General features: G+C 40.6%; 2 protein-coding genes across 15 annotated transcripts in view; both read left to right on the top strand.

The window, feature by feature from the left end:
- The window catches only part of TJP2 (tight junction protein 2), a 62,842-nt gene extending 47,988 nt beyond the window's left edge, over positions 1–14,854 (top strand). For all 14 annotated transcript variants that reach the window (XM_042780140.1, XM_033085278.2, XM_033085276.2 and 11 more), the window contains 16 exons: positions 867–975; positions 1,092–1,231; positions 1,712–1,778; positions 3,648–3,798; positions 4,536–4,644; positions 5,278–5,488; positions 6,784–6,971; positions 7,960–8,055; positions 8,163–8,242; positions 8,684–8,894; positions 9,310–9,410; positions 9,782–9,994; positions 10,361–10,471; positions 11,437–11,778; positions 12,209–12,294; positions 13,930–14,854. In XM_042780140.1, the coding sequence (XP_042636074.1) occupies positions 867–975; positions 1,092–1,231; positions 1,712–1,778; positions 3,648–3,798; positions 4,536–4,644; positions 5,278–5,488; positions 6,784–6,971; positions 7,960–8,055; positions 8,163–8,242; positions 8,684–8,894; positions 9,310–9,410; positions 9,782–9,994; positions 10,361–10,471; positions 11,437–11,778; positions 12,209–12,294; positions 13,930–14,101 (2,387 nt within the window). In that variant the 3' untranslated portion in view covers positions 14,102–14,854. The remainder of the gene's footprint in view (positions 1–866; positions 976–1,091; positions 1,232–1,711; positions 1,779–3,647; positions 3,799–4,535; positions 4,645–5,277; positions 5,489–6,783; positions 6,972–7,959; positions 8,056–8,162; positions 8,243–8,683; positions 8,895–9,309; positions 9,411–9,781; positions 9,995–10,360; positions 10,472–11,436; positions 11,779–12,208; positions 12,295–13,929) is intronic.
- A 7,160-nt stretch (positions 14,855–22,014) lies between these two features.
- On the top strand, positions 22,015–22,596 carry LOC117010615 (interferon beta-like). The gene has a single exon (XM_033085279.2). The coding sequence runs from the start codon at positions 22,042–22,044 to the stop codon at positions 22,594–22,596; it is 555 nt and encodes a 184-aa protein (XP_032941170.1). The 5' UTR covers positions 22,015–22,041.
- Positions 22,597–25,746: the final 3,150 nt, after the last annotated feature.

Raw genomic sequence — 25,746 nt, 5'->3', positions numbered from 1 at the left:
ATTAAGCAACAAGGTCCCTTCCTTTAGGTGAAAATAATTTTGTAGTAACCATATAATTGCATTGTAGGAAGGGGCAGAGATGGAAGGACCGGTATTGGTCTGACAAAATCAGTCTTACTTCTTGGAACAAGAAAATCAGTTGCCTTAATAAAAATTTTTAAAACAAGTGCATTGGACTGGTCTCTCCTTCTGAGGACATTAACATTCGTGGCAGCATTCAAATGGAGGCAAGAAATGTCAGGACAGAGGAAATTAAGTGCCCCTGGATAACTGGGTTCTACTCCCAGCACCTGTTCTATACAAGTGTGTGAGCTGTATTTCTCAGCCTGATCTTGCTTTGGGAAGGGCTCAGAAATTTTGGGAGAGGAGGATGTTCTATTATTTGGAACAAGATATTTGCTTTTCTGGTGTCAGAATGTGGGGTGGAACTTTCTGTAGGTTTTACTGTGAAGTCTGAGGTGCAGTTCAAATGTGAGGGCCACTCTTGTTTCCTTTGCTGCTGAAGGACAATGATGTGAGCCCTGTTGATGTGCAGATGGTCTTCTGTTTGGAAACCTCTGTGACACCTCAAAATCAAAGCCTGCTAGCACTAGCTAATGTGTCTGTGGTATGCTCAGAGTAGTTGTGTGATGTGAGTGTGTTTCTTAAAAGTTGTGTGAAACTTTCCTGAAATACTTTGGGAGGATGGAGGGGTGGGAGCACTAAAAGGCGCTTTTTGAATCTTTGTCAATTCCAACTTGAAATGAGAGTGGGCTGAAATGTTCAGAGTATCCTCTATGTGAAAACTTTGTAAATACACATGCTGACCAGGTGAGCAGATAACTTCAACAAATCCTGCATGTCTTGATTTGCCATTCTCTTTACAGATATATCTGAAATAGAGTCAAACAGGTCATTCTCCCCTCAAGATGACAGGTTACATCATTCTGATCTAGATTCACATTCATCCAATGAAAAACTGAAAGAGAAACCAAAGTAAGAAATGGTGTTCTCTAGTTCTTTTTTCTCATGCTAATCAAAGAAATTATTCATATATACATATATTCTTATCTGGTTTTATGACACTTTTTTTTCCTATTTCTTTCTTTTAGTGCAAAAGAGGATCCCTCCAGTAGGATGTCCAGAATGGGAGCTATGCCTACTCCGTTCAAATCAACTGGTGACATTTCTATTCCTGCTGTTACAGCTGTAGACTCAAACAAAGAACTGAAGCATCAAGATGACCCAGCAGGTGAGAATAAAGGTTTCAGTTGATTATTTTTCCCCATGCACAGAATGTCCATTCCCTCAACCATATTGACAAAACTGGTGTGCTCTTTATGTGGACCCCACCCTGACACACAGAGAAGAGGTTTGTCTTTGCTTTGTGGTGCAGGGAAGAAACACCTCATATTTTTTGACAGCAGTTGCTTATTACAATTACCACCTGAGAAAAGCAAATAGTCTTCTAGAACATCTGCTGTTAGACCATTGTCCTAAGCAGACAAATGAAGTCTGATCTAGTGAGTTATGTATCCCTTCCTTGAACTTTCTTTTCTTTTTCAAGAATAAAAAAACTAAAAATAAATTAATTTCAGTCAGACATGCTTGATTTTTAAATCTGTATTAATCTGTGGCATGGAGTGTTTGCTATCTGATACCTAAAAAATCCTGCTATGTATAACTTTTCCAGTATCTCAGTAACTTCTTTTGCCTTTTTATTTACATTTAGTGCCTCAGCCAAAAGCAGCTACACGAACAATTCTTAAACCCAGCCCGGAAGATGAAGCAATATATGGGTAAGGTGGCACTTGCTGAGCTCTTTTGCACTCAGTGTTCTTCCAATGACCGGTAATACTCCTGTCATAGCTTAATGCTGAGGTGACGTGGCTGCAAACTGATGATATTTGAGATGAGCTTAGTTTTAGAAATATCTACCTGGAATCTATGTGGAAGGTATAGGACACCCTGTGTTTCTGGGCTTGCATGGAAACATACGCAAGTGTCTTGTTTGGGTTTTTTTTTGTTTTTTTTTGTTTTTAATTAAGCAGAAATCAATTCACATGTTTTCCTTTGAGAGTTTTCAAATACAGAAATTGAAGGAATAGGAATGTTGGAATTGTATGGAGAAGCCTTACATTTTGAAAATGTTCTGTAGCTTGGTGTATTTTCTTAAATGGATTTTCTTCTCAGACCTTTTCTGGCTTGGACCCTGCATATGTTGTCATTGATGTGCAAATTAATCAAGTGATTATTTTGGTGAAGGGGAATTTATAATACAGGCTTAGGGTATTACTGAGAATGGCTGACAGATAAGTAGTGTCCTCTGAGTTGGAAGGTCACTCAGGCATACAGCTTTTCTGACAGCAAAAAAGCTGAGCCTAGTCCAGTAGTCTCTCCCACTGCAATGGGAAAGGACTGATTGTTAACATATCAGTAGATTATATTTGAAAATATTTCTCATTACAAGAAAAATTTAAGACTTCTAACAAACATGTTAAATAATAAAGAAAATAGGTATCAGTTTAATTCATATGACAGTTCTTTAGATTATAGAAGAAAAAGCAATCAGTATGATTACTCGTAACTCAGTCTGTTTTCACAGAAACTTCAGGTGCTCATATGACAGAGGATGCAGTAGGTAGGGAGCTATTGTGGGGTTTCAAAAACAGGGATCTGTTTCCCTTCTCAGTCAGGTCTGTACATGCCACTTAGTCACTGTTCCTAGTTTGTTTTCCACTCTGAAAAATGCAAATTCTCTGCTTCCTGCCTTCAATGAAGTCAGCAGTAAATACAGCCTATATAGCAAAAGAAAGGGTATAAGAATATTATTAATATGATATTGTTGAAAGGTGGTAATTTTTTTTTCCTTTGGCATCCTAATATTGCTATATGTTGATATGATTACAGTAATTTCATGATTACAAGCCGCACGGACTATAAGCCGCATCTCTGGGTGTTGGCAAACATTTCGTTCTTTGTCCATACATAAGCCGCACCCAATTATAAGCCGCTTTGTTGTTCGCAGCGAGGACCCGCGTGCAACAAAGTTGCCAAATAGTAACAGAATCACGGCATGGCAGGGTTTACTGGCTCGGCTCAGGCTGTGCAGGCTGGGCCCGCTTGGGGCTGCTGACGGGGGCGGGTGGCCCAGCTCGGCGGAGCTGCTCAGGGCTGGCCACCGCTGCCGCCAGGCTCGCTCACCCCGGCCTGGCGCTGCCCCACGGTGGCAGGTGGGGACGGAGCCCGTTGGCACCCGCGGTGGCAGGCGGGGGCAGAGCCTACCTGCTCCTGTGGTGGCAGGCGGGGGCGGGAGCCCTCTGCTTCCCCCACGGGCCACGGGGATGGCAGCACGGAGGCCCCCGCCTCTCTCTGCACCACCTCCCCCCCCCCCCTTCCCACTGCCAGCATTGAGCCAGCCCCACCCACCGTGCAACAGAGTAACCAATTTGTAACAATCACATAAATGCCGGGTTTTACTGGCAGGTGCTCGGCTCAGCACCCTGGCTGGCGCTTCGGGGGTTGGAAATTTCAGAAAATTTTTCACATATTAGCTGCTCCTGAGTGTAAGCCACATTTCCAGGGTGGGAGCAAAATTTTAGTCAGAATGGTGCGGCTTATAATCGTTAAATTACTGTACTTCCTTTTTCTGTTTGTGAATCCTGTAGTCCTAATACAAAAATGGTGAGATTCAAGAAGGGGGACAGTGTGGGTCTACGACTGGCTGGTGGAAATGATGTAGGAATATTTATTGCTGGAATTCAAGAAGGCACCTCAGCTGATCAGGAGGGACTGCAGGAAGGAGATCAGATTCTTAAGGTATGAGTATGTGTCCCTGAAATTCAAATGATTTCTGTATATTCTAGTTTGCTTCTTAGAGGAAATATGGGAGAAATTAAGATTTTGGGAATCAGTGCTTTGGAAGGGGGTCTATGTGGTAGAGGGATCTTACAGAAATGAGTTTTTGAAGGAGAATTGTATACCAAACTTTAGTTTGTTTATAATGTTGTGGAAAGAGTAGTTAAATATTAGTGAAGAAAATTGCTGCAAGATAGGGCAATACATTTTTTGTACAATGTTTCTTCCTAGTTTTGGAGGGGGAAAAATTGGGGCCATCATAATTTTCTTCTTTCATCCTTCTCCAGTTTATTCGGGTTATGATGATTTATTTTTCAAGTTTCTGATTTATATCATCTGTGCCACTTCATTCTGCTTTTTTTCTGGAAATTCAAATGGAAAGTTAATATCATTTTCCCTCTACCTCTTTTCATTTTCCTCTTCTAGAGGCTGTTAAAGCTGAAGAAACAATCTAGAAGTGTACAACCAGAACATTTTATTTCAGGAAGATTACTGTTAATAGCTGGGATTACAAGAGACAATCATTGACATATATATATATAAATAAATATAGATAGGTAGATAGAGATTTATAGATATATATATATAAATAATAAGGGAAGAGAATATTTAAGATTTTTCAGATGAATGACAAATCTGTGGTTATTCCTTTTATTGCTAATTTATCACTTGTTGTACAATGTTTGTTTGGTATATAGGTAAACACTCAAGACTTCAGAGGCATTGTTCGGGAAGAAGCTGTTTTGTATCTCTTAGAAATTCCCAAAGGTGAAACTGTGACAATTTTGGCTCAAAGCAAATATGAAGGTAGGTGCTTTGAAAAAAATGTATGTATATCTGCCAATCATTTAAGTTGTGCTCTTTCAGTGAAACCACAAATAATCTCTCTTGTGCTTATTTTTGATCAAAGAGTTTATCTCCTTGTCACTAGTTGAGAAGATAGCTGTATTCTGTACATACAAGGCTACATGTGTGATGTGTTTTTCAGAGCGCTTCTCCATGTCTTTTATTATTAGCAAACAGCAATTCTTAATCCTGTAAAGTGGTAAGGTATTGCTTTTTCTTCTGCTTTTCTGTCTGTAGCAGCTGGGAGAAGATCTGCTGTGCTTTGGAAGTCAGAAGGGATTTTGTCAGCAGAAAATGGACAGTTTTATTCATGAGCAGTTAAGGAGCAAGAAAAGCTTCTTGCTTTCCTTTTGGGGCACATAACCTGCTGCAAGACTGTAGTACCATAGCTGCCTTTTGCCCTGAAGCTGTAAGGGCTGTGCACATACAAGTATGGAACACTCTTGATAAGTGTGTGCAGGGGAATGTAGACATGAGTTTTTACATCTTTCTGAGCAGATGCTTGGAATTTCAAAGCTGTATTTACTAGAATCACAGCTTAATCTTTCTTTCAAGTGTGAAAAGATACAAACTAAAATAGAGGTCTTGTTTTAGTCTACAGAGACATCATGGCCTGTGGCAGAGGAGATTCATTCTTCATAAGGAGTCACTTTGAATGTGAAAAAGAGTCACCACAGAGCTTAGCATTCACCAGAGGGGAGATTTTTAGAGTAGTTGATACACTGTATGATGGCAAACTGGGAAACTGGCTGGCTGTGAGAATTGGAAATGAACTGGAAAAGGGCCTCATTCCAAATAAGAGCAGGTAAGGTGGCACCATGTCTTCCTACCCATTGTTAGAAGTAAGACTTTCCCTCCACCAAGTCATTTTTGCTTCCTATGTCATACCTTTCTTCCTTTTTATTCCCTCTACAAGAAAGAATGAATAGTTTTGTCTTCATTTTTACAAGAATTGTACCTATAAAATCTGTGTATTTTAGAACCATGGCTTTATGCAAGAGGACAGCGAGAGAGGGTGTGTTATCTATATACCAGGTTATTATTTGCAGCACAGACCTAGAGCTTCTGTCTCAGCAACCAGCCAAACTTTAAGCAGTAGCTGCTTCAGCTCCTCTTCCAGGAAATGGGTGGTGGGTCCTGTTTTTGTTTGGTTTTTGCTTTTTTCCCCCACCTTCTTTGTCTGTCTACCCTCATCAGATCAAATCAAAACAAACAAAAGACCCCAAACAAACAAAAAAAACCTAAACAAACAAAAATCCACCATAGGAAACTCATGACTTCGTGCAAGAATACTCTGATGATTAATCTTTTAGAAGAATTCAGTGCTTGAATTTCTTATGTGGACAGAATTTAAAGTATTTATTCTGAGGTGCTTTTTTTTTTTATTTCGGTAGCTGTGGTCTGTATTTTTATGTGAAATATTGAGTGAACCACAGCAGCATGGGAGGTAATAATAAGTGTTCAAATGTGTACAATGCATAGAAGTATTAAAATTAATCAGAAAAAAAGACCCCAAACTCTAAAACCACAACCAGACTGTAGCTGAAATTTTAGACTGTAGCTTTTGAGTTCTTGAGTGTGGTTGTGATTTTATGATGGAAGAAAAAGTTTTCAATTACATGATGCACGCAAGTTACAAAATGCACTTCTTGTGTGATTCCCCTGTCTGTTTCCTGGTGAGTGCCTTTTCTCCTTTCTGTTAATTGATCTACCAAACCAGCCTTTGTTTCTATGCTGTAGTACCTTAACTTCTGAGCCTAATGAGGAAGATAATAGTGACAGTAAGTTCTTAGGCCTCCAGTTCTGAGTTGCTTTCTCTCACCACCTCTTTGCATTTGCATTCTTTTGTTTAGGCTTGTGTAAGTGACCAATTTAAGACCCCATTCCTGCCCAACAGCTTGTAGCTGTGGCAGCTCAGTGCACATTGTTCTGACAATGTGTTTGCTCCAAGGCAAAGGCACCTGAATGTGTCTGCTTTTACCTCCACTCCTTCCTGTCTATCTGGCAAATTATCTGTTGCAAATTCAGAATCCATTGTTCATCAGTGGAAGCATCCTTGCCTTCTTTGACTGGTTCTGAATTCCCTGCTTTCTCTGTCAGAGCTGAACAGATGGCCAGTGTTCAAAATGCACAAAAAGATGGCTCAAGTGATAGGGCAGATTTCTGGAGAACACGTGGGCAGCGATCTGGAGCAAAGAAGAATCTGAGGAAGAGCCGTGAAGATCTGACAGCTATTGTGTCTGTGAGCACAAAATTCCCAGCTTATGAGCGTGTTCAGTTGCGTGAAGGTAGGTGAGACTTCTTTGAGCTGGCTGCCCATTTGCTTTAGCATCCAAATGTTTGGTCAGCTAAGAAAGTGATTTCTAACAACTTCTAATGATGTTAAATTAGAACAACAGGAAGGGATGACGTTTTTCTTAGAATGGAGATTTTTGGATGCTACTAATTACTCTACAAAAAACCTTTTTTTACCCTTTTAAATTGCTGTTGTTTTCTCTTGCCTCCAAATTACACCTGCCAGGTTTAAAGTTTAAAATGAAAAAGGAAATGAAACAGCAGGGTTTTCCTTGTTTCCTCAGATTCTTCTTGGCTAGCTCTGAAAGTACAATCCATATACCTGAGATCAACCTCAGTCTTCACAAATAGCTTCAGAGCAAAAAGAACCCAAGTATTTTCAATGGTTCAAATATAATCATGGCTCAAATATAATCATATCTGTATTGCTGGTGATGAACAGATCAAGCTGATTTTCTGCGTAGTAACACATGACAGTATTCTGGAACAAGAGATACAGTTTCAAGGAGATCCCAGACGCCTTAGGATGAAGAGTTGGGGTAATGGCATTCCCCCAGTAACTCTGAGGACTGTGTTTTCACTTGCTTCAACATAAGCAGTAACATAGTTTTACATTTCTTTGCTTCTTCAAGCTGCATTTCAGTAGATTAATAATTTTTGCCTTTATTCACACAAAACCCACTGTGTCAAGGTTCATGGAGTTTTGGTGGGTGGAAAGATAAATGAAGATCTGAATGCAGATGCAGAATATTCCAAATACAATTCCCCTAGAAGGAAACAGAACTTGTTGAAACAGTTTCTTACTTTCTCAGCTAGTAAAAGTAGTTTTCTGTATTACGCTGTTGCATAAACCTCTGAGAAATAATTTTTTTAAAATATATTTTTAACAACTTCAACTTTGCATAGTAACTGAGGGTCTTGTCTTTTATATATAAACCCATCTTACCAGATTTCTCTTTTCTCCAAATATTTTTCTTTCAGCTGGTTTTAAGAGACCTGTGGTTATATTTGGCCCTATTGCAGATGTTGCTATGGAAAAGCTGTCAAATGATTTGCCTCACCTGTACCAGACAGCAAGTAAGTTGTCCTCTTAGTGTCTTTTTCATCCTTAACTGAGAGAATGGATGACTTAATAATCACAAGTGCCTGGCCACTTCAGATAAGCTAAAATGTTGTCTTTGCAGAGACAGAGCCCAGAGATGCAGGTTCAGAGAAGTCAACTGGAGTAGTGCGCTTGAACACTGTGAGGCAAATCATTGAGCAGGTAGGGCATTCCTCTGAAAATTGGTGATACTCTAAGGCATGGTGTTTGGTTTGTTTGCTCCTGGAACTTTGAGAGTACTCAAATTTTCAGTGCATCTATTTCTGTAATAAGCTTAATGTTAAAACTGTTTTGAAGTTGGTAAACAGCAATTTTATGGTTTTGAACTTGATATAAGAAATTGTCTTGTCCTTCTCAAGTCCATTCTCAAGTTGGACAGAGGAGAATTTGTTCTACTATATGCTTTCTGATTTGCCAGGGGCCTTACGGTCATGCAGTGCTCTACTTGTTCCTAACAGTTTAAATGTGGTATAACTGTGGGAAAACATTCCGCAAGTTGTGCTCTAATTTGGATAAATATCCTTGTTTTTTTAGGATCCCATGCCCCAATCACCTCCCCTTGTTCCCACATGCACCACATTGACTGTCCTTTCTTGTTAACAGGATAAACATGCTCTGTTGGACGTCACTCCTAAAGCAGTGGACCTGCTAAATTACACCCAGTGGTTTCCAATTGTGGTCTTCTTTAACCCAGACAGTAAGCAGGGTGTGAAGACCATGAGACAAAGGCTATGTTCTACATCAAACAAGAGCTCAAGAAAACTTTATGAGCAAGCAAACAAACTGAAGAAAACTTGTTCCCACCTCTTTACAGGTAAGGAAGAATGTTTGTTTAACCTGCTTACTAACAGAATAGCATATGGGACTGTGTAAGTCTCAAGACACCTACTTATTGCTCTGCATATTAACTCATGCAGGCTGGAACTAAGAGTGTGAAGGTATGGTCATGAGTAATGCCTTCTTGACTTCTTTCAAATTCTGCCAAATTCTGACAGAAGAAATTGCAAGCTGATGTACTGTCATTAAAAGATAAGTGATTTAATAAGCTTGGAAATGGACCAACAATAAAACAAAAATACCATGCTTCTGTCAGTGAAGTGTCTAAATGAAGTGACTGTGTAACATTCTGTCACACACCTAAATTAAAAAGTGTTAAACAGCAAAGAATGGATAAAGGATTGCATTCCATTTACTGTGTTTATATACACCTTTTCCTTCAATTTTTGCAGCAACCATTAATTTGAATTCAGCCAACGATAGCTGGTATGGTAGCCTGAAGGATACAATTCAGCAACAGCAAGGAGAAGCAGTATGGGTATCTGAAGGAAAGGTAAGCAGTCAGTCCATACTCTCTAAAGCTGTACAGATGTTTCAAGTATCTTTTGCCAGTAAAAATTGTTCACATTTCATTTGCCAGTAGTCAGTAGGCTAGACAAATAGTCACTTGATATACATCTGTAACAAAAAAAAAATTATTATTCTTTCTGTAACGCTTTGGAGCTTTCATCACTAATGCTGGGCTAGGGGAGAATGACGGAGGGATAAACTTTTACAGGACTTTTCGTTGTAATTCTGCATTAGTTTCTTTCAGTTCCACTAAGTCAATCCTAAGGGCTTGTTTGACCTGATGTTGAGTCTTAACTGCACTTTAATTCTAATTTATTTAATCTTTGTTCTTACTTGTTTCTGACTTTTCTCTAGATGGATGGCATGGAAGACGATGCAGATGATCGTATGTCTTACCTTACTGCCATGGGTGCTGACTATTTGAGCTGTGACAGTCGGCTGATCAGTGACCTAGAGGATACAGATGGAGAAGGTGGAGCATACACTGACAATGAACTTGATGAACCTTTGGAGGAACCAAGGATTTCATCTGTTAGCCGATCCTCTGAACCTGTGCATCACGAGGAGGTGAGATGATTGGATTTTTCAGTAAGAGTGGACTTTGGGCTTTCCGAAAACCCTTTATGTGTGGCTTAAAAATAAGAAGGTTTTTTTAAACAGCAGCTTTACCTTGCTCTGATAGTGTTTTAGAGCTACACAGTGAGGAGGAATATGATAATAGCTCTGCTTTTCTGCCTAAATTTATAAATTTCCTGATGATGTCTCATGACTGTGAACTTCTCAATTACATTTCCAGTGATTGTAGTCAGGTTTCTGCCAGTCTTTTGACTCTTGGTTGCTGTTCCCAAGATTGTAAACTTGAGAGAGGAAAAATGATTGAATTACTGGCTACTGCAGTGATTTTATCTCTTTCTTTCTTTCTTTCTTTCACAGAGTTTAAAAAAGTTGGCTCCAGAAACAAGGGCTCAGTTGAGAAAAGCTGGTAGCAGGGAGATCCTTAGAGAACCGAGTCCACCTCCAGCATTCAAACCTGAACCACCTAAGGTAAATTTGTAGAAGTGAACCTGAATACAAACATGCTCTTTCTGGAGAACTCTCCAGGGTGGCAGATTGGAAAGAGCAATAGACATTGTCAGAGACTAGAAAACATTTGAAGTGTAGACAGAAGAAATGATGGAAAGTATCGTAGGATCAAGCAGAGATACTTACTGGCTATCAGTTCTTCTCAAATACATGTGGTCTCTCATGTATAATTTCCATATGGAATAAGAAAGTAAAACTCCTTTTTGCATCTACCTTTTCTAGCTCAGCAAGATCAAAAGTAGGCTAATCACCAGGAAAAACATATCACATGTTTTTACTGTGATTACTGTGAAGCACAAAATCAGAATCTACCACCTGAGCGTCACTAAAAATTTCTGTTAACCGTTTGTTGAAACATTGCTCAGAAATGATGCAAGAGGAAAAAATTGCAGTGTTTGAACACTAAGTTCTATTTCAGAAATACCTGAATTCACCTTACCCTGAAGTCCTTTCTTTTGTATATGCTAAATATTCAAAATACAACCCAAGTGTGCCTTAACAATGAAGATAGGGCAGAGGAGGACATATGCAGGGAAAACAAAACCTGAATATAAAACAGAATTGGGTTCTGTGCACTTCTAAATTTTAGGTGATGATACTCCACATTAAGCAGTAGTGGAAGATTATTTGAGACATCAGTTTTCTCTGTGCTATGCTCTAACACATATAGCTCTGGTAATCCTTAACAAATAAGACAAAAAATGTCTAAAAAGTCTAAATGTCTTTGTCTTCTATAGGCTGATGTGTAGTCTGTAAGCACATGCCCAGAATGTTGCAGCAGTTCAAATATCTTTGAAGTGTTATATCTTATGAAAATTGACCATGACAAATACATAGGCAAAGTGATTATTTTCAGGTTAAAGCCTTCTTTTGAAACTAAAATGATACAGTTGCTGATGTAAACTTTGTGGGTTTTATATTTGCAGGGAAAGTTACAAAACAAAGAGGATCCATATGACTTCCCCAAGAACTATGACTCCAGATCAAGTAATGTTGCTGTCAGCAGTGAGACTTCAACTGTATCAGCTAAGGCAGCGCCACCACCTGTTTCTGTGAAACCTGCCTTTGGGCGTCCCATTCTGAGAAACTCTCAGCCAGCAGTCCTGCTTACAGAGGAGGAGGAGGAGGAGGCAAAGTTGGAAGAGGAAGGAAGTGAACAAGAAAATACTCCAAAATCAGTACTGAGGAAAGTAAAAATATTTGAGGAGATGGATCACAAGGCAAGGATGCAGAGAATGCAGGAGCTACAAGAGGCCCAAAATGCCAGGGTATGAAGAGATGCCTTTCCCCCTCCTCTGCTTTGCAACCTAGGGAACAGCCAGAGTCCTGAAAACTAAAATCATGCCCTTTGTGGTGTGTTGCTTTTGGAGGGATAAGTTTGGGAAACCACATGCTGAGACATGCCCTCACTCGCTGTGTGTATTTGTGTATAAAAAGAGGTCATATTTTAAGGTATCCTATTGTAACTATAGAAACCTAATCCTGTTGCTTTTGGCAATCCATTGTTCTCAAGTGTGAGAATTTCAGCTGCTATAGAAAAAGGTTATATAATTGTAGGAATATCAATGTAAGATGTTACCAATTCGTGCTTTAATTGTTTCAGATGTAGCAGTGACCCGCTGGATCCTAACTCTTAATATAGGATCCCTAGTGGAAGAATTTAAAAGAACAATTATTTTCTTCTACTTTCTTTTAAAGCTTGAAATAGCCCAGAAGCATCCAGATATTTATGCTGTCCCTGTCAAAACACAGAAGTCAGAACAGAGCTGGCCCCAGCCAATGAGGTAAGGTGTATCCAGTTCCAAGCATTGACTTCACAGGCAGGAGGAAAACTGATATTCCCAGTTTTTGTTCATACAAGTCATCCTGCCTTAGTGTATAATTTTGTTGTGGTGCCTCAAAGATTATCATAAAGGTGGGGCTGAACTTTAGCAAACTCTTCAGTGAACTCATTCCAGGATGTATTTTTTTCTTTTAGTTCATTTATAGTAAGATTATTTATAGTATTTGAGGCATCCAGGAGGAAACACTATATTCTTTCGGTGAATAATTTGCAAAGCCAGTTTTTTGCCCCAATCAGTATTACAAAAGCTGGTTTGCATTCCTGTGCTCTGATGTCAATTCTACCTGTGCTAGATACTATGACTGCTAGTCTAGCCTAACAAATACTTGCTGTTCTAATAACACTTTATTACTTAAATGCTTATTCTTTACAGATATGTAGTGTCGCTAGATAAACTAAGGTTGAAAGCTGATGCAGGTGACCCATCAAATCTCATGAAAGTAATAGTCTTTCATTAAAATTCAGTAAATTCTGGATGGGTTGACCACTGTGTCATCTACCCTACACACTGCACGTTTCTAGGACTTGACAGCTGTGCAAGAGCTACCACACTGCATAATGGATTTTGTTTTCTGCTCTTCAGGAGTCCTAATTTTTTCTTGTGTCTTAGCAACAGCCAATAGAAATGGAACTTTTTTCCCTAGTGAGCCAAATGCTTTGTTGTCACAGTAAATAATCGAAAATGCAAAGATGGAAAACTGGTGTTTTCTGGATTTCTTGGCAGGCTCAGAAAAGCATTCGTTTTTAGATAGCATTGGAAGCTTTATAAAAGTAATGAAAATTTATCTTTCACTACTTTGCAGAATGTTTGCTTACATGTAGAAATCAGTGCTCTTGGCTTTTTACAGGAGTGTTAATGGTTGGCCTAGAAGGGAGTATTTAAGTCCTGAGAGAAAGATGTAACAAGAATACCATCTTGTTTTTATGGAGCATGGGTTGCAAAAATCACAGGGTTTGAAACTGAGGAGATACCTTGCCTTGGCAAGTTCTATCCACTTAATGTCATGTCAAATGTGTAGCACCAGAGTGTATAAAAAGCAAAAGTGTGGGTTATCTCTGTCCGCTTCTAAGGCTAAGAGCCTTAGTGAGAACCTTGAGTGAAAGGGCTAGAAATTTCAGTGAAAAGGCTACCAAGTCAAGAAATGTCACATAGAAAGTCTTTGGACTTTGAGACAGAAGACTGAGGATGCAAAAGAAGAAGGAGGCAAAGAAAAAATTCTGTGCAAAACTACTTAAGGGAGATGTCAGCTGGGGTTAGTAGCAAGGCTGAAAACCTCTCTGCTCAGGGAATAGAGCACTGTCAAGTTATTGATGTGTCTGTGTGTGCAGGGTTGTTTAAAATTTTAGAATTGCCATTTTTCCAGGTAGGTTGAGTACATCAAATCTGAGCATCATCCTACAGCTTGATGGAAATAGGATGCCTCTCCAGATAGGTTTGCCATAGTAATGCAGTTTTTTATTGGCTAGAAGGGGTTTCATTTGCTCCATCTGCCTTTCTAAGCTGTATATGGTCATAAAGCAGATATTAAGCACAACTATTTTTGTATCTTTCTCTTTCCATGTTCTGCCATGTTAGCAACAGGCCTCCAGAACCCCAGAAGCCTCCTGTCAGACCTTACCTGGAGAACCGCGTCAGCTACGGCAGTGATGCGGAAGAGGAGGAGGAGGAGTACCGCCGGAAGCTGGCAGACCACTCTAAGAAGGGCTATTATGGACAGCCTTCCAGATACAGGGACACAGAGCTGTAGGCTTGCTAGCATGTCCATGTCTAACACTCTTCTGAGGTTTCTTCCTTCACAGCCAAAGTGGAACAGTAGTTAGTCTTGAAAAGCTGTATTTTTACTGGGGGTGGTGTTAGAGGGTATGCTACTCAACTCAGACATATCTATACACTGGAACTGGAAGAGTCCATTTTTTGGGGATATTATTTTGTCAGCATCTATGAAAAGAAATCACTATTGCCTGAATGCTGTTGCCTGTTTTATAAGGACCAAATCCTTAAAGTTTGTGTTAATTCTTGGCATTTTCATATTTTAATATAAGCCCCTCCTTTTTCCTTTTTATTAATGCTGCCTTTTTGGACTGTTCTCTACTGTGTTATGAAAGTATGATCCCAGAGATACACTTCCTAATGCAATAGAAACTAAATGTGAAAGTGTATTTGAAGAACAGTAAGTGCCTTTAACAAGAAGCATCTGAAGCTGTTTTGACATCTGATACTTGGTGCAAAGCCATAGCACACTAAAAAGGGGATTGACTGTTTTACCTATCTTTATTTTTTATCAGTTTCATGGTAACAATTTTCCTTGCATGTTATTTTTCTAAGTTCATAGATGCATATACAATATTCATAAATACTGACTGTATATATTAAAGGTGCAATTGACTGAGTGGTTGGAAAAGACCAGAAAGTGCTTAAGCAGAGAAAATGGTGTAGAAAATTCAGTCACATATTAAAATTTACACAGACTGCAAATAATAAAGTATATATTCTAGGCAAATCTTGTGTATCTTATTTTTCTTTACCAACAGTATTAGTCTAGAATTGCTGACTTCTTGAATACACTGTTTCAGTTCAGGGTCTCTTCTCCTTCTGTTCAAGTACAGTAATTTCACGAATACAAGCCGCAGCAATTTGACAAAAATTTTGGTGGAAACCCGGAAGTGCGGCTAATAGTCTGGGGCGGCTAATATGTGAATAATTTTCTGACATTTACAACCCCAGACGTGCCAGCCAGGGCGCCAAGCCAAGCACCTGCCAGTAAAAGCCGGCATTCCGCGATTGTTACAGTGTTACTGTGTTGCCCTGGCTCCCTGCAGGCAGCACGGGGGGCGGGGAGAGAGGCGGGAGAGCTCTCTTTCCTCCTCTGCCGCAGCCCAGGGGAGAGACGGGGGGGCCCCGCGCCGCCATTGCCGCGGCCCGGGGAGCTGACGGGGGCCCTGCACCGCCATTGCCGCGGCCCGGGGAGGACGGGGGTGGGGCGCGCCACGGGCGCGGGAAAACTCCGTCCCTGCACACCGCCAGCACCACGGGCGCAGGAAAGCTCCGTCCCTGCCCGCCGCCGCTGCCATAGGAGCGGGGGAAGCTCCGTCCCTGCCTGCCACCGCGGGGCAGCGCCGACCCGGGGTGACCGAGCCCAGTGGCAGCGGCGGCCGACCCCGAGCGGCAGCACCGGGCTGGGCCACCTGGCCCCGTCAGCAGCCCCTAGCGGGCCGAGCCTGCACAGCCTTAGCTCAGCCAGTAAACCCCGCCCTCCTGCGGTTCTGTTACTAATTGCACGCGGGTCCTCGCTGCGAACGACAGAGCAGCTTATTTATGGACAAAAACCAAAATATTTGCCAACACCCAGAGATGCGGCTTATACTCAGTGCGGCTTGTATTCGTGAATTTACTGTAACTGGGAAGCATAATTATTGATGTGCTTCACACTGTTCTGAACATCATTTTAAAATCTGCTGTGATTTGAAACTGGTGCAAAACTACGCAATTCCTGCAAGGGACTTACCTTTTAGAATATTAAGTTTTGCGTTACCATTTCTGCTCTTTAGCCTTTCACAATAAAATTCTTGAAAGTATCATAGAGAAAAATTTCTTTTGATCATACAGTATGAAAGATGGTTTTCTAATGGTGGTCTGAAACTAAAGTGCCTTCCAACCTTAACCATTGTATTCTATATTAGGAGAATCTTTTTCACTGGGAGGGTGGTTCAAAACTCCACAGGGCAGTGGTCACAGCACCAGGCTGACAGAGTTCAAGAAGCATTGGAAAAATGCTCTCAGGCACGTGGTGTGACTCTTGAGGAGGATGCTGTGCAGGTCCGGTAGCTGGACTCACTGGTCCCTGTGGCTCCCTTCCACCTCAGGAAGTCCATGATTCTGTAACACTCTTTAAAAAAGTAGAGTTTTCTTGTTGAGGCAATGGGATGAGGAAACTTGTGCTGCTCAGATTAGAATCATTTAGGTTGGAAAAGATCAAGATCATCGAGTCCAGCCATAAACTGAACAGTGCCAAACCCACCACTGAGCCATGTCCCTACCACATTTGCACGTCTTTTAAATTCCTACAAAAATGGTGACTCAGCCACTTCACTTGGGAAGTTATAATGACTGGCACCCTTTTCTATGAACAGATTTTTCCTAACACCCAGTCTAAATCTCACCTGGTGGAACCTGGGCCCATTTCCTCTTGTCCTGTCACTTGTTACCTGGAAGAGACTGACTCCTAGTTCACTATAATCTCCTTGTAGAGAATCCCTGAGCCTCTTTTTCTGCAGACTAAACACTCCCAGCTGCTCCTCACAAGGGCTTCCTTGCCCTTCTCTGGACACTCCTTATTATCTATCCTGCAGTGGGGGGCCCAGAACTGAACACAGCACTCAAGGTGAGCACAGGAGGACAATCCCATATCTGGTCCTGCTGGCCACACTGTTGCTGATCCAGGCCAGGATGCCATTGGCCTTCTTGGGCACCTGGGCATTGCTGGCTTGTGTTCAGCTGCTGCTGACCAGCACCACCAGGTCCTTTCACACTGGGCAGCTTTCCAGAAGCTCTGGCATCAGCTTCTGGCACTGCTTGGGATTGTTGTGACCCCATGAGGAACATCCACACACGCAGGCCCTGATGCTTGGTCATGTTAAACCTTACACCACTGACATCAGCCCATCGATCCAGCCATCCAGAACCCTCTGCAGAGCCTTTCTATCCTTGAGAATATCAATACTCAGGCCCAACTTGGTGTCTCCCACAAACTGACTGAGGGCACACTTGATCCCATTCCAGATAAAGAAGACACCAATATAATACAGATATGTGATACAGATAAACAGAGCATGTGCAATACATGGATCTGAATGCGCTGTAGCGGAGCTGAGGGATGTCTCCTAGAGAAGCTGTTTGAGCTCGGTCCATACTGTGGCACTGCCATCACCAGAGCCGCCCAGCTCCCACCGCAGCCCGGGCACTGTGGGTGGCAGGACGGGCGGATGGGATGTGGCATGGCAGGGTCACAGTGCCCACTTCCTGGCCCCCACTCACTCAAGGATCATCCGCCTCAACCAGGATGAAGAGGCGGAAGTTTACCGGATTCGTGGGGAAACACTGACAAGTGATGAGGCAATGGCTGAGCTACTGAATGCCTTTTTTTGCCTCAGTCTGGAACAGTAAGAGCAGTTGCCCTCTGGGTGCTCACCCCTCTGAGCTGGAAGACAGGATCTTTATAAATAACACAGACAGTGAGGATCGAGTGCTGCTCAGCAGGTTTGCAGATGACAATTTGCAGATGACATGAAACTGGGTGTTGCATGTGACACAAAACCAAAATGATGGGATGCCATCCAGAGGAACCTGGACAAACCTGAGAAGTGGGCCCACAAGCAGCCCACATAGTTCAACAAGTCCAAGTGCAAGGTGCTGCACATGGACCAGGGCCATCCCAGACATGAGTACAGAGAGAGTATCCCTGCAGAGGAGGACTTGCAGGTTCTCATGACTGGAAACTTGAACATGAAGTAACAGTGTGCATTTGTGGCTCAGAAAACCAGTTGTGTCCTGGGCTGCATCCAAAGCAGCGTGGCCAGCAGGAGAGGGAGGGGATTCTGCTCTGCTCTGCTCTGCTGAGACCCCACCTGCAGTGCTGCATCCAGCTCGGAGGTCCCCAGCACAGGAGGGATGTGGACCTGTTGGAGAGAGTCTGGAGGAGGGCCATGAAGGTGATGGAGCAACTCTCCTATGACAAAAGGCTGAGACAGCTGTGATTGGTCAGCCTGGAGAAGAGTTTGGGGTGACCTTATAGTACTCTCCTGTACCTACAGAGAAGCTGTGGAGGGACTTTTGACAAAGATAGGTAGTGGTAGGACAAAGGGCTTTAGGTTGAAGTAAGATAATTTTAGATCAGATATTAGGAAGAAATTCTTTACTGTGAGGTTGTGAGGAGCAATAAACTGCTCAGGAACAGGAACTGAAACAGCCAGCCCAGAGAAGCTGTGAATGGCACATCCCTGGCAGTGTTCAAGGCTAGGCTGGATGGAGCTCTGAGCAACCTGGTCAAGTGGAAGATGTTCCTGCCCATGGCAAGGAGGGTTGGAATTAGATGACCATAGGATCACAGAATCAGTTACATTGCGAAAAACCTCTGAGATCGAGTTCGACCTTTGACCAAACACCACCTTGTCACCTAGACCATGGCACCAAGGTCACCATCCAGTTTTTTCTTGAACATCTCCAGGGATGGTGATTTTACCACCTCCCTGAGCAGTCCGTTCCAATGCCTAACAACCTTTTCCATGAAGAAATTCTTCCTGATGTCCTGAAACTGAGGCTGTATCCTCTTGACCTCTCCCTAGAAGGGGCTGACCCACCCCCCCCCCATCCCCCCACCAGCTACAACCTCCTTTCAGGCAGTGGTAGAGAGCAATAAGGTCACTCCTGAGCCTTCTTTTCTGCAGACTAAAAAACCCCAGCTCCCTCAGCTGCTCCTCACTGAACTAACACGGTCCCTTCCAACCCAAGCCACCCTATCACCTATAAGAGAGAAGACTGGCACATATAGCTGTATGGAAAGCATAACAGAGAAAAATACTTTCTTGTAACAGGGGCAGTGTCAACCTAAATGGGAAGGAAGCTGTCTTGTACCAAGCCAGACCTACTGAAACTCCTTTGTTACACACCGACTTTTTAAAATCAGTGTGTTTTAACTGAATGGAGAAAAGAAACTGATACCTAGAGTAGATTAAACGGTTCAACACAGGATAGTTGTAACAGGTCAAAAGATGAACATTTTACAGGAATGTTCTGTCTCAATGCTCCATTTGCCATCCCACACTCAGCTGAATTTAGACTTTCTGTTTGTCTTGGTGCCTGAGACAAAAGAAGCCATGGATAGCAAATATTAATTTAATTCCTCTATTGGGTTATAAAATACAATGAAAACTTTCCATTAGAGAAGTCATTTACACATATTAAACATGTTGGAAAGAAAATTGTGCATATGTTTAGCTTTAGTCTTCCTGTAATGAATACAGCTAGATGACCTTTTAGGAGCAAATATTTTTTTGCAACTTGAAGACCAGATAACCTTTCCAAAATAATGATCTGTTAGATCTACTTGGAAACACAAGTAGTGTTTTGTGAATTCTTTTCCTCATTTCATAGCAGCTTAGAGTGGTTGGTCTGTGTTTCACCCACAGGCAGAGAAATAAACAGTAACCTGTGCTGCAGCTTCACATCACTCAGTTTCTCCTTCCAGTCATTACTTTTAATCAATTATTTGTTCCTGAATGAGGCAGTAAACATAGAGGATTAGAGTAGATTGTGTACTGAATCTTGCAATGTCACTACTATGATTTGCTTAGTGCAATAATCAAGAAACTGGCTGACCATGGAAGAACAATTTATTGTTATTAGACAAACACACACACACGCACACACACACACAAACAAAACCAAATAGAAACCAAACCCAGAGGACTAAGTCAAACGCACCTGTTCTGTGACAAAGTATAGACAACATGCTAACTGATAAGATACCTGGACCTACCCAATCTTCTTAAGAAATAGGGAAGAAGCCATCTTCTATTTTTCCCTCTGTGACACTCAGCATGGTTTCCTCAGCATTTGACTAAGAGCTCTTCACTTTTGCAAGAGGAAAGAAAGAACTTGTGTCTGGGACATATAATAAATATGACAAAGCTTATCTGTTTAGGTCACTAGAAGGATTAAACTCATGATTATAGTTTTGGAAAAATACTTGTGCATAATTTATGGAAATTGTTGTAGTATTAGGGAATAATTTTCTTGAAGTACATAAGTTTTTTACTCATTTCTGATCTGGCACGTCAGGCTAGTTTTCCAAAGTAATAAATATTCCCAGTGAAAAGATCTCATGTCATGTTACACTTCTTGTATCCCACTCTGACTGCTGTTACTCTTTGTTGCCGTAGGTGATAGGGGATACATTTTTCCTTACACAGACAGTACATCCAGTCCAAGTGTGCTTTAGCAACCTTTTTAAAACCTCCCGAATACCTACATGCTGAACCTAAAGGAAGCTCTAAAACATGTATCAATAATCTTGGAATGACTACCAGACTGGGAATGAAGCTGACCATCTCCTCTCTCCTCCCCAAAGCAGAGACACCTCTTTGGCAAGATTTGACCCCCGACTCTGTCAGAGTGCGTCAGGGAATACCTGCACATAGAATTGTGCACCTTTTAAATGTCTAGTGAACCTATCTCTGGAAATCTAACAATAAGTTATAACTTGATGCCTCAATAAACTGAACTATTGGTGAATCTGGGTTCTTGAAAGTTCTTATTCGGGTCGACCAGACTGTGTTGAATCATTAAACTGCACTATTTGTGACTCTGTGATCGCAATTGAGACCAGGCTTGGTGTGTTCCCCACACCATTGGTGCCTCTGGGATCTGATTGAATGTGGCTGGACATAGTTGGGTCTAATCAGAAATTAAGCCCAGCTGCACCAAGTGGCTCTGTTCTCTGGGGACCATCTGAGAGCCAAGAGGATTTATCTTCTGCCAGTCTTCTGTACTTTTTATACAAAAAACACACAGCCAGGTCTCAGACTAAAAAAACAGTTTATCTGACCTCTTCACCCTGACATTAAGACTTACAGACTAGTGCCTTTCTAATCACACATATATTCACAAGAGGTGGAGGGGGGAACAATAAAATGGCAGTTTAAGACTAGCTTTCACCAAAATACAGTCAAAAACAGAGACCAGATATCCCAAAGTACTGTGATAGTCATAGCAGCCTCTATTAAATGCCATGGGAATGCAAATGGCTGAATAATACTTTTTGTCAGCCCTATTCCTTCTCTTCTCAGTTACTGTCCAAATTCAGACCTGTATTCAATTGGCATTGATATCAATTATTGCTCAGTTACTCATATGAGGGCAAAAGAGTATTTCATCTTATTACCTAACTTCTTCCCATGCCAGTGTGTTTGCATTTGCAAGGCAAATTTGTATTTATGGTGTGTAAATGAGATTAAGGCTTTATTTAATTAGCAGTGTTTATGTGTCAAAATCTACATATTAATACACATTTTTATACACACACACACACACACACACACACACACACACACACACACATTCTAATGATACGTATTCATAAGAAATAAGAAATAAAAGTGAGGAGGAATAAAACACTTTTCCTGAAAGAACATAGGTAGAGAAAGCTTAATGGAAGCTTGGAAGTATAAATCAAACTATAGAAGACAAGATGGCATAAGTATTCAGCAGGTCCCTGACCTATCATTGAAAGTATTACTTTATTTCAGCATGTTCTTCCTCTGTTAGAATACTAAGAAAAACAAGTGTTTCTGTAACAGTTTATTTTGAATTCTCATTATACATCCTATAGAATTTTAGTTGTAGAGAGAATAAATAATTATACTCTAATATCCAGCTGAAATTAAAAGAAAGTAGCGAAACAAAACAAAAAAAGACTATGAAGTCATAAAGCAGAAAATGAAAGTGTTGTCAAAAGCATACACAGGGGGAAAACCTTAAAAGCCAACAAATGATGAAAGAAAACTTCTCCTACAGAATAATTAAATGTCAAGATTTTGAAGAAATGGGAGTCTACAAATAACTCCAAAGCACCCAGCATAGCACTCAGAATTTACACACAGGAAAGAAGGAGCATTAGAACTTGTCCTTACCATGAATGCTTTTGGCTTGATACAGATTGGCCTCATGTTGTCAAGCACCACCATCATCTGCAGTCTTCAGTGCAGCCACCTCCCTCTGCAGCAAAGGAAAGTGATCGAGAACAGCCTGCGACTCCTGGATAAAATGGGAAAAGAGTTTCCTCAACAATGTCTAAGAGAGAAAACGTCCTTCAGATTTCCTGCGCAGGTTCTGCAGCCCAGGCAGAAAGAGAATGTAGGAGTTGCCATTGAAGAGATCTTCCAACATATCTTCTATATCTTTAGCAAAAACCTGACTCAAGCTGCTTGGGATGGAACAGCTCTGGATCAGTTCCAAAATGGACTTTATCTGCAAATTGAGCAATTGGAGGCATGTGTAGTCAAAAAGCACACCCAACACCATTGGAGTAAAGAAGTCAGCAGGCTGAAATTGAAAAAGTATTTCCGAAAAATAGACTGTTTTCTTAAAGACAAACAACATGACCTGTGTTCTTGGGAGATCAGCCGTGCAGAAATGAGGAAATGTCTCCAATTGATTGATAAGGCGACAAGGAAACTTAAAAACTAAGGTACAAAGATTTTAACCTCACATAATTTATAATATTTATAAAAAAATATTATAAATAACTTTTATTATTTGTTCTAGGATCTTTTTTTGTGGGAGTGCTCTGGTTAATTTTTATTGTATTTAAATAATTATGCTTCTGAAATTTAATTTTGCACCTGTAATGCATTATTCAATGTAATCTAATAGTTTTCCTTGGTAAGCAAGTTGCCTATGAGCTATAAATTAATCTATAAGAATTTTCAGTGAGGGTTACTCCCTAGGAAGATATTGCAACCTTTGACAGATAGTGACATCTTATGATGTTTTCTGCTGAGAAAACATGCAGCTACTTTCCCCCTCTATTTCACCTACAAATAGAGAATCACATAGTGAATGAACTACCCATCCTACACCTTACAGGAACTGCACTGAAGACTGCTTATTTATGAGAGAAGATGCATTTTTCTTTGAAAGTTTGTATCCTCTTTTACAAACATGTAATTTTTTTTAATAACATTTCAGTAATTCTAACATCTGCCTTATTCAAAGATGCAAAATAATTCTAGAAAGATTCATCTACATAGTGCATTTTCTCACAATAGTTATGACTTCTGAAGTAACTTCCCAATTGGACTGAAATATATTGCCTCTAACTGTTTGGGGGCAAGGGTTTATTCCTTCCTGCAGTGTTTCCAATACACTTCAGTTTTTTTCATAAGATTATTGGAAGTAAATTTTCTATGTAAAAGTACCTAAAGCCACATCTGCCTATGGCACATTCTACTTGCTCATGGGAATATTCATCCTGGCTACTGTAGCCTCAAACATCACCCAGTGCTGTGCTTTATTGCTTCATGAAATATGTCTCTTTCCCTTTGCTCACAAATTGAACCACATAGATGTATAGCACTCCAGTTAATTTTCCCTCCAAAACACACAGCCTTCAGTAATAATTTCAATATAATCAAATTCCTTAAAATATCTTGCAATAAAACCGGGCCTGGATTTTACCCTTAGGAAACTCTCCCTGGGTAACTCCATTTCAAACAGTGGGTTTTCCCTAATCACTTGCTATGAGGGCAACTGAGATATATCAAGTCTCTTTTACCCAAAAAATAAAAGTTTGGTAAAACCCCAACAACTTTTAAAGAAGAAAAAATCATCTATCTGTGGCTGCCCTAATGTACATTTGGCACAGACTTCTGGGTCTGGCATAGAGAAGCAGAGCATATCTGTGGATCCCAAAAGAAAGTGGTGTTAGTCCTGGAGGGTTGAAATTGCCAGAAGCTGGTTTAAGCACCAGGTAAAGAACAACTTTAAGGCTATTTATGACCTCCAGCCATTCCAAAAAGTATCATGGAAAGGGGAGATAATAAAAATGGACTGGTATGAACAGCAGTGATGGCACATGGGGTCTCAGGTATCATATCTATGACATAGGTCTCTTTTGCAGGGTGTCCACGTTCTCTGTCACTCATGGATGCAGGGTAAAGAAGAGATGGCAGACATGGATCTCATGGATGAAGCTTAAATACCATAAATAAAAAAAGCTAGCAACTTCACCATGATCAGAACAACAAAGAAAGACCAAAAAAAACAGAGTAAATTATCTGAGTAATTTTTCTACCTGGTGACACTTTGCCACACATATTGCAACAAAGTATGTATTTCTTTGCTTCAACTAACAGCACTTGAAATGGACTCCCCCGGGACTGTTTCAAATCTAATTTCTGTTGCTTGTTTTTTTTTTTTTACTTCTTCAAACCTGTACAATATAATTACATTCAGCCTACTTACCATTCTGGTTCTGATATCCTTGGGTGGCTTTTGCAATGCAGAAAACTGTTATTGAAATGGTCTTACTTTTATCAAAATTTGGAAATAGTAGGAAATATTTTTCAGCTGCACTCTTGCGAGGGCTTCCAGTTTTTATTGCCTAACTTGTCTGCAACGAGAATATGTTAATTTATACGCCACTAATTGTTCAGAAACTTTCATATAATTAAGTTTTCTTTTTAATTCATAGCTGTCCTTTACAATCTCCCCATCAAATAAAAATGTGTTTTGATGTATTTCAGTCAATGCAGTACTTTACAGTGCGGGAAAAAAACAGAATGGGCACTAGAGGGCAAAGTGAAATTAGAGACAAATGTAAGAATTTTAGGTGAATGTACATGTGTTTTGGCAGGACAGTGTTTCAGCTCTTTATGATCATGCTTTTCAATAATGTGCTACTGGTTCACAGAATGGAGTTGAAACAAAAAATAATTATTCTAGAAAAAGACAGATATGAAGGATGGGAGCTCATAAAGCACCATTTGATTTCCATTACTTTCTGACCAGCTGTGAGGCAAGAGAAATTATTTGTTTTGAGACAATATCTATCTAGAAGACATTTAAATATGGGGACCCTGGAATAGTCATAGTTACAGAACAAATAAAAAGGAAAAAGAAAATTTCAAACCAATATGCCTTTGCTTGATTTTTACTTTAAAGAAAGGTAAGGATTCTTAAGTGTAAGGTAAGAAAGATGGAGAGTCAGCAGATCACTTCTCTTCACCTTGCCCTTGTAACATTTTGGAGTAATATGTATTTCATTGCCATTGTGTTACCAGGGGAGCTGTTTATTATGCCCCTGGCTAGATGAAACCCTTTGGTATTTCTTCCAGGTAGTATTTTTCTAGAAGTTAGATGAGGCAAACTCATACAACTGTTTTCAAATGGCAATAAATAAAACAGTAAATGTGAAGTCTCAAATCCCCATGGAAAATTTAGCATTGATGAAACAAAATCCTTCCAAGAAGGGACTGATGACAAGCCAAGAAGCTTCATAAATTTTTCTGTAAGACTCACACACCAGTGCTGTGCAGCACAGGTCCCAGCCGCAGCCGTGGCTGTTCTCATGGCTAGTCTCACCTTGTTTATCTGTGTTGTGCTGGACTTACCCATGTTGCACCTTTGGAGACACTAAAAATGGCAAAATTTCATCTATACAGAGTGAGTTTTCTGGCATAGATTCATTTTGACTGGGGTCAAAAGCCTTGTCTTCCACATGGAATTTAAGAATAGCTACAGCAGAACTGAGGAATGCTTATTCCAGACTTTATTTTGGAAAAAATTATTCACAAAGCTCAGTCAACTATCAACTGCAGATGTTCAAAGCACTTTGTC

Source organism: Catharus ustulatus, chromosome Z (assembly GCF_009819885.2).
Source record: "Catharus ustulatus isolate bCatUst1 chromosome Z, bCatUst1.pri.v2, whole genome shotgun sequence".
In the NCBI taxonomy this organism is placed as follows: Eukaryota; Metazoa; Chordata; class Aves; order Passeriformes; family Turdidae; genus Catharus; species Catharus ustulatus.
The sequence above is the reverse complement of the archived record's forward strand: the minus strand, read 5'-3'. Positions and strand labels throughout refer to the sequence as shown.

Bases quoted from the DNA above. Each gene is read 5' to 3' on its own strand.
- LOC117010615 (XM_033085279.2), top strand. From the start codon at position 22,042: ATGAATGCTTTTGGCTTGATACAGATTGGCCTCATGTTGTCAAGCACC.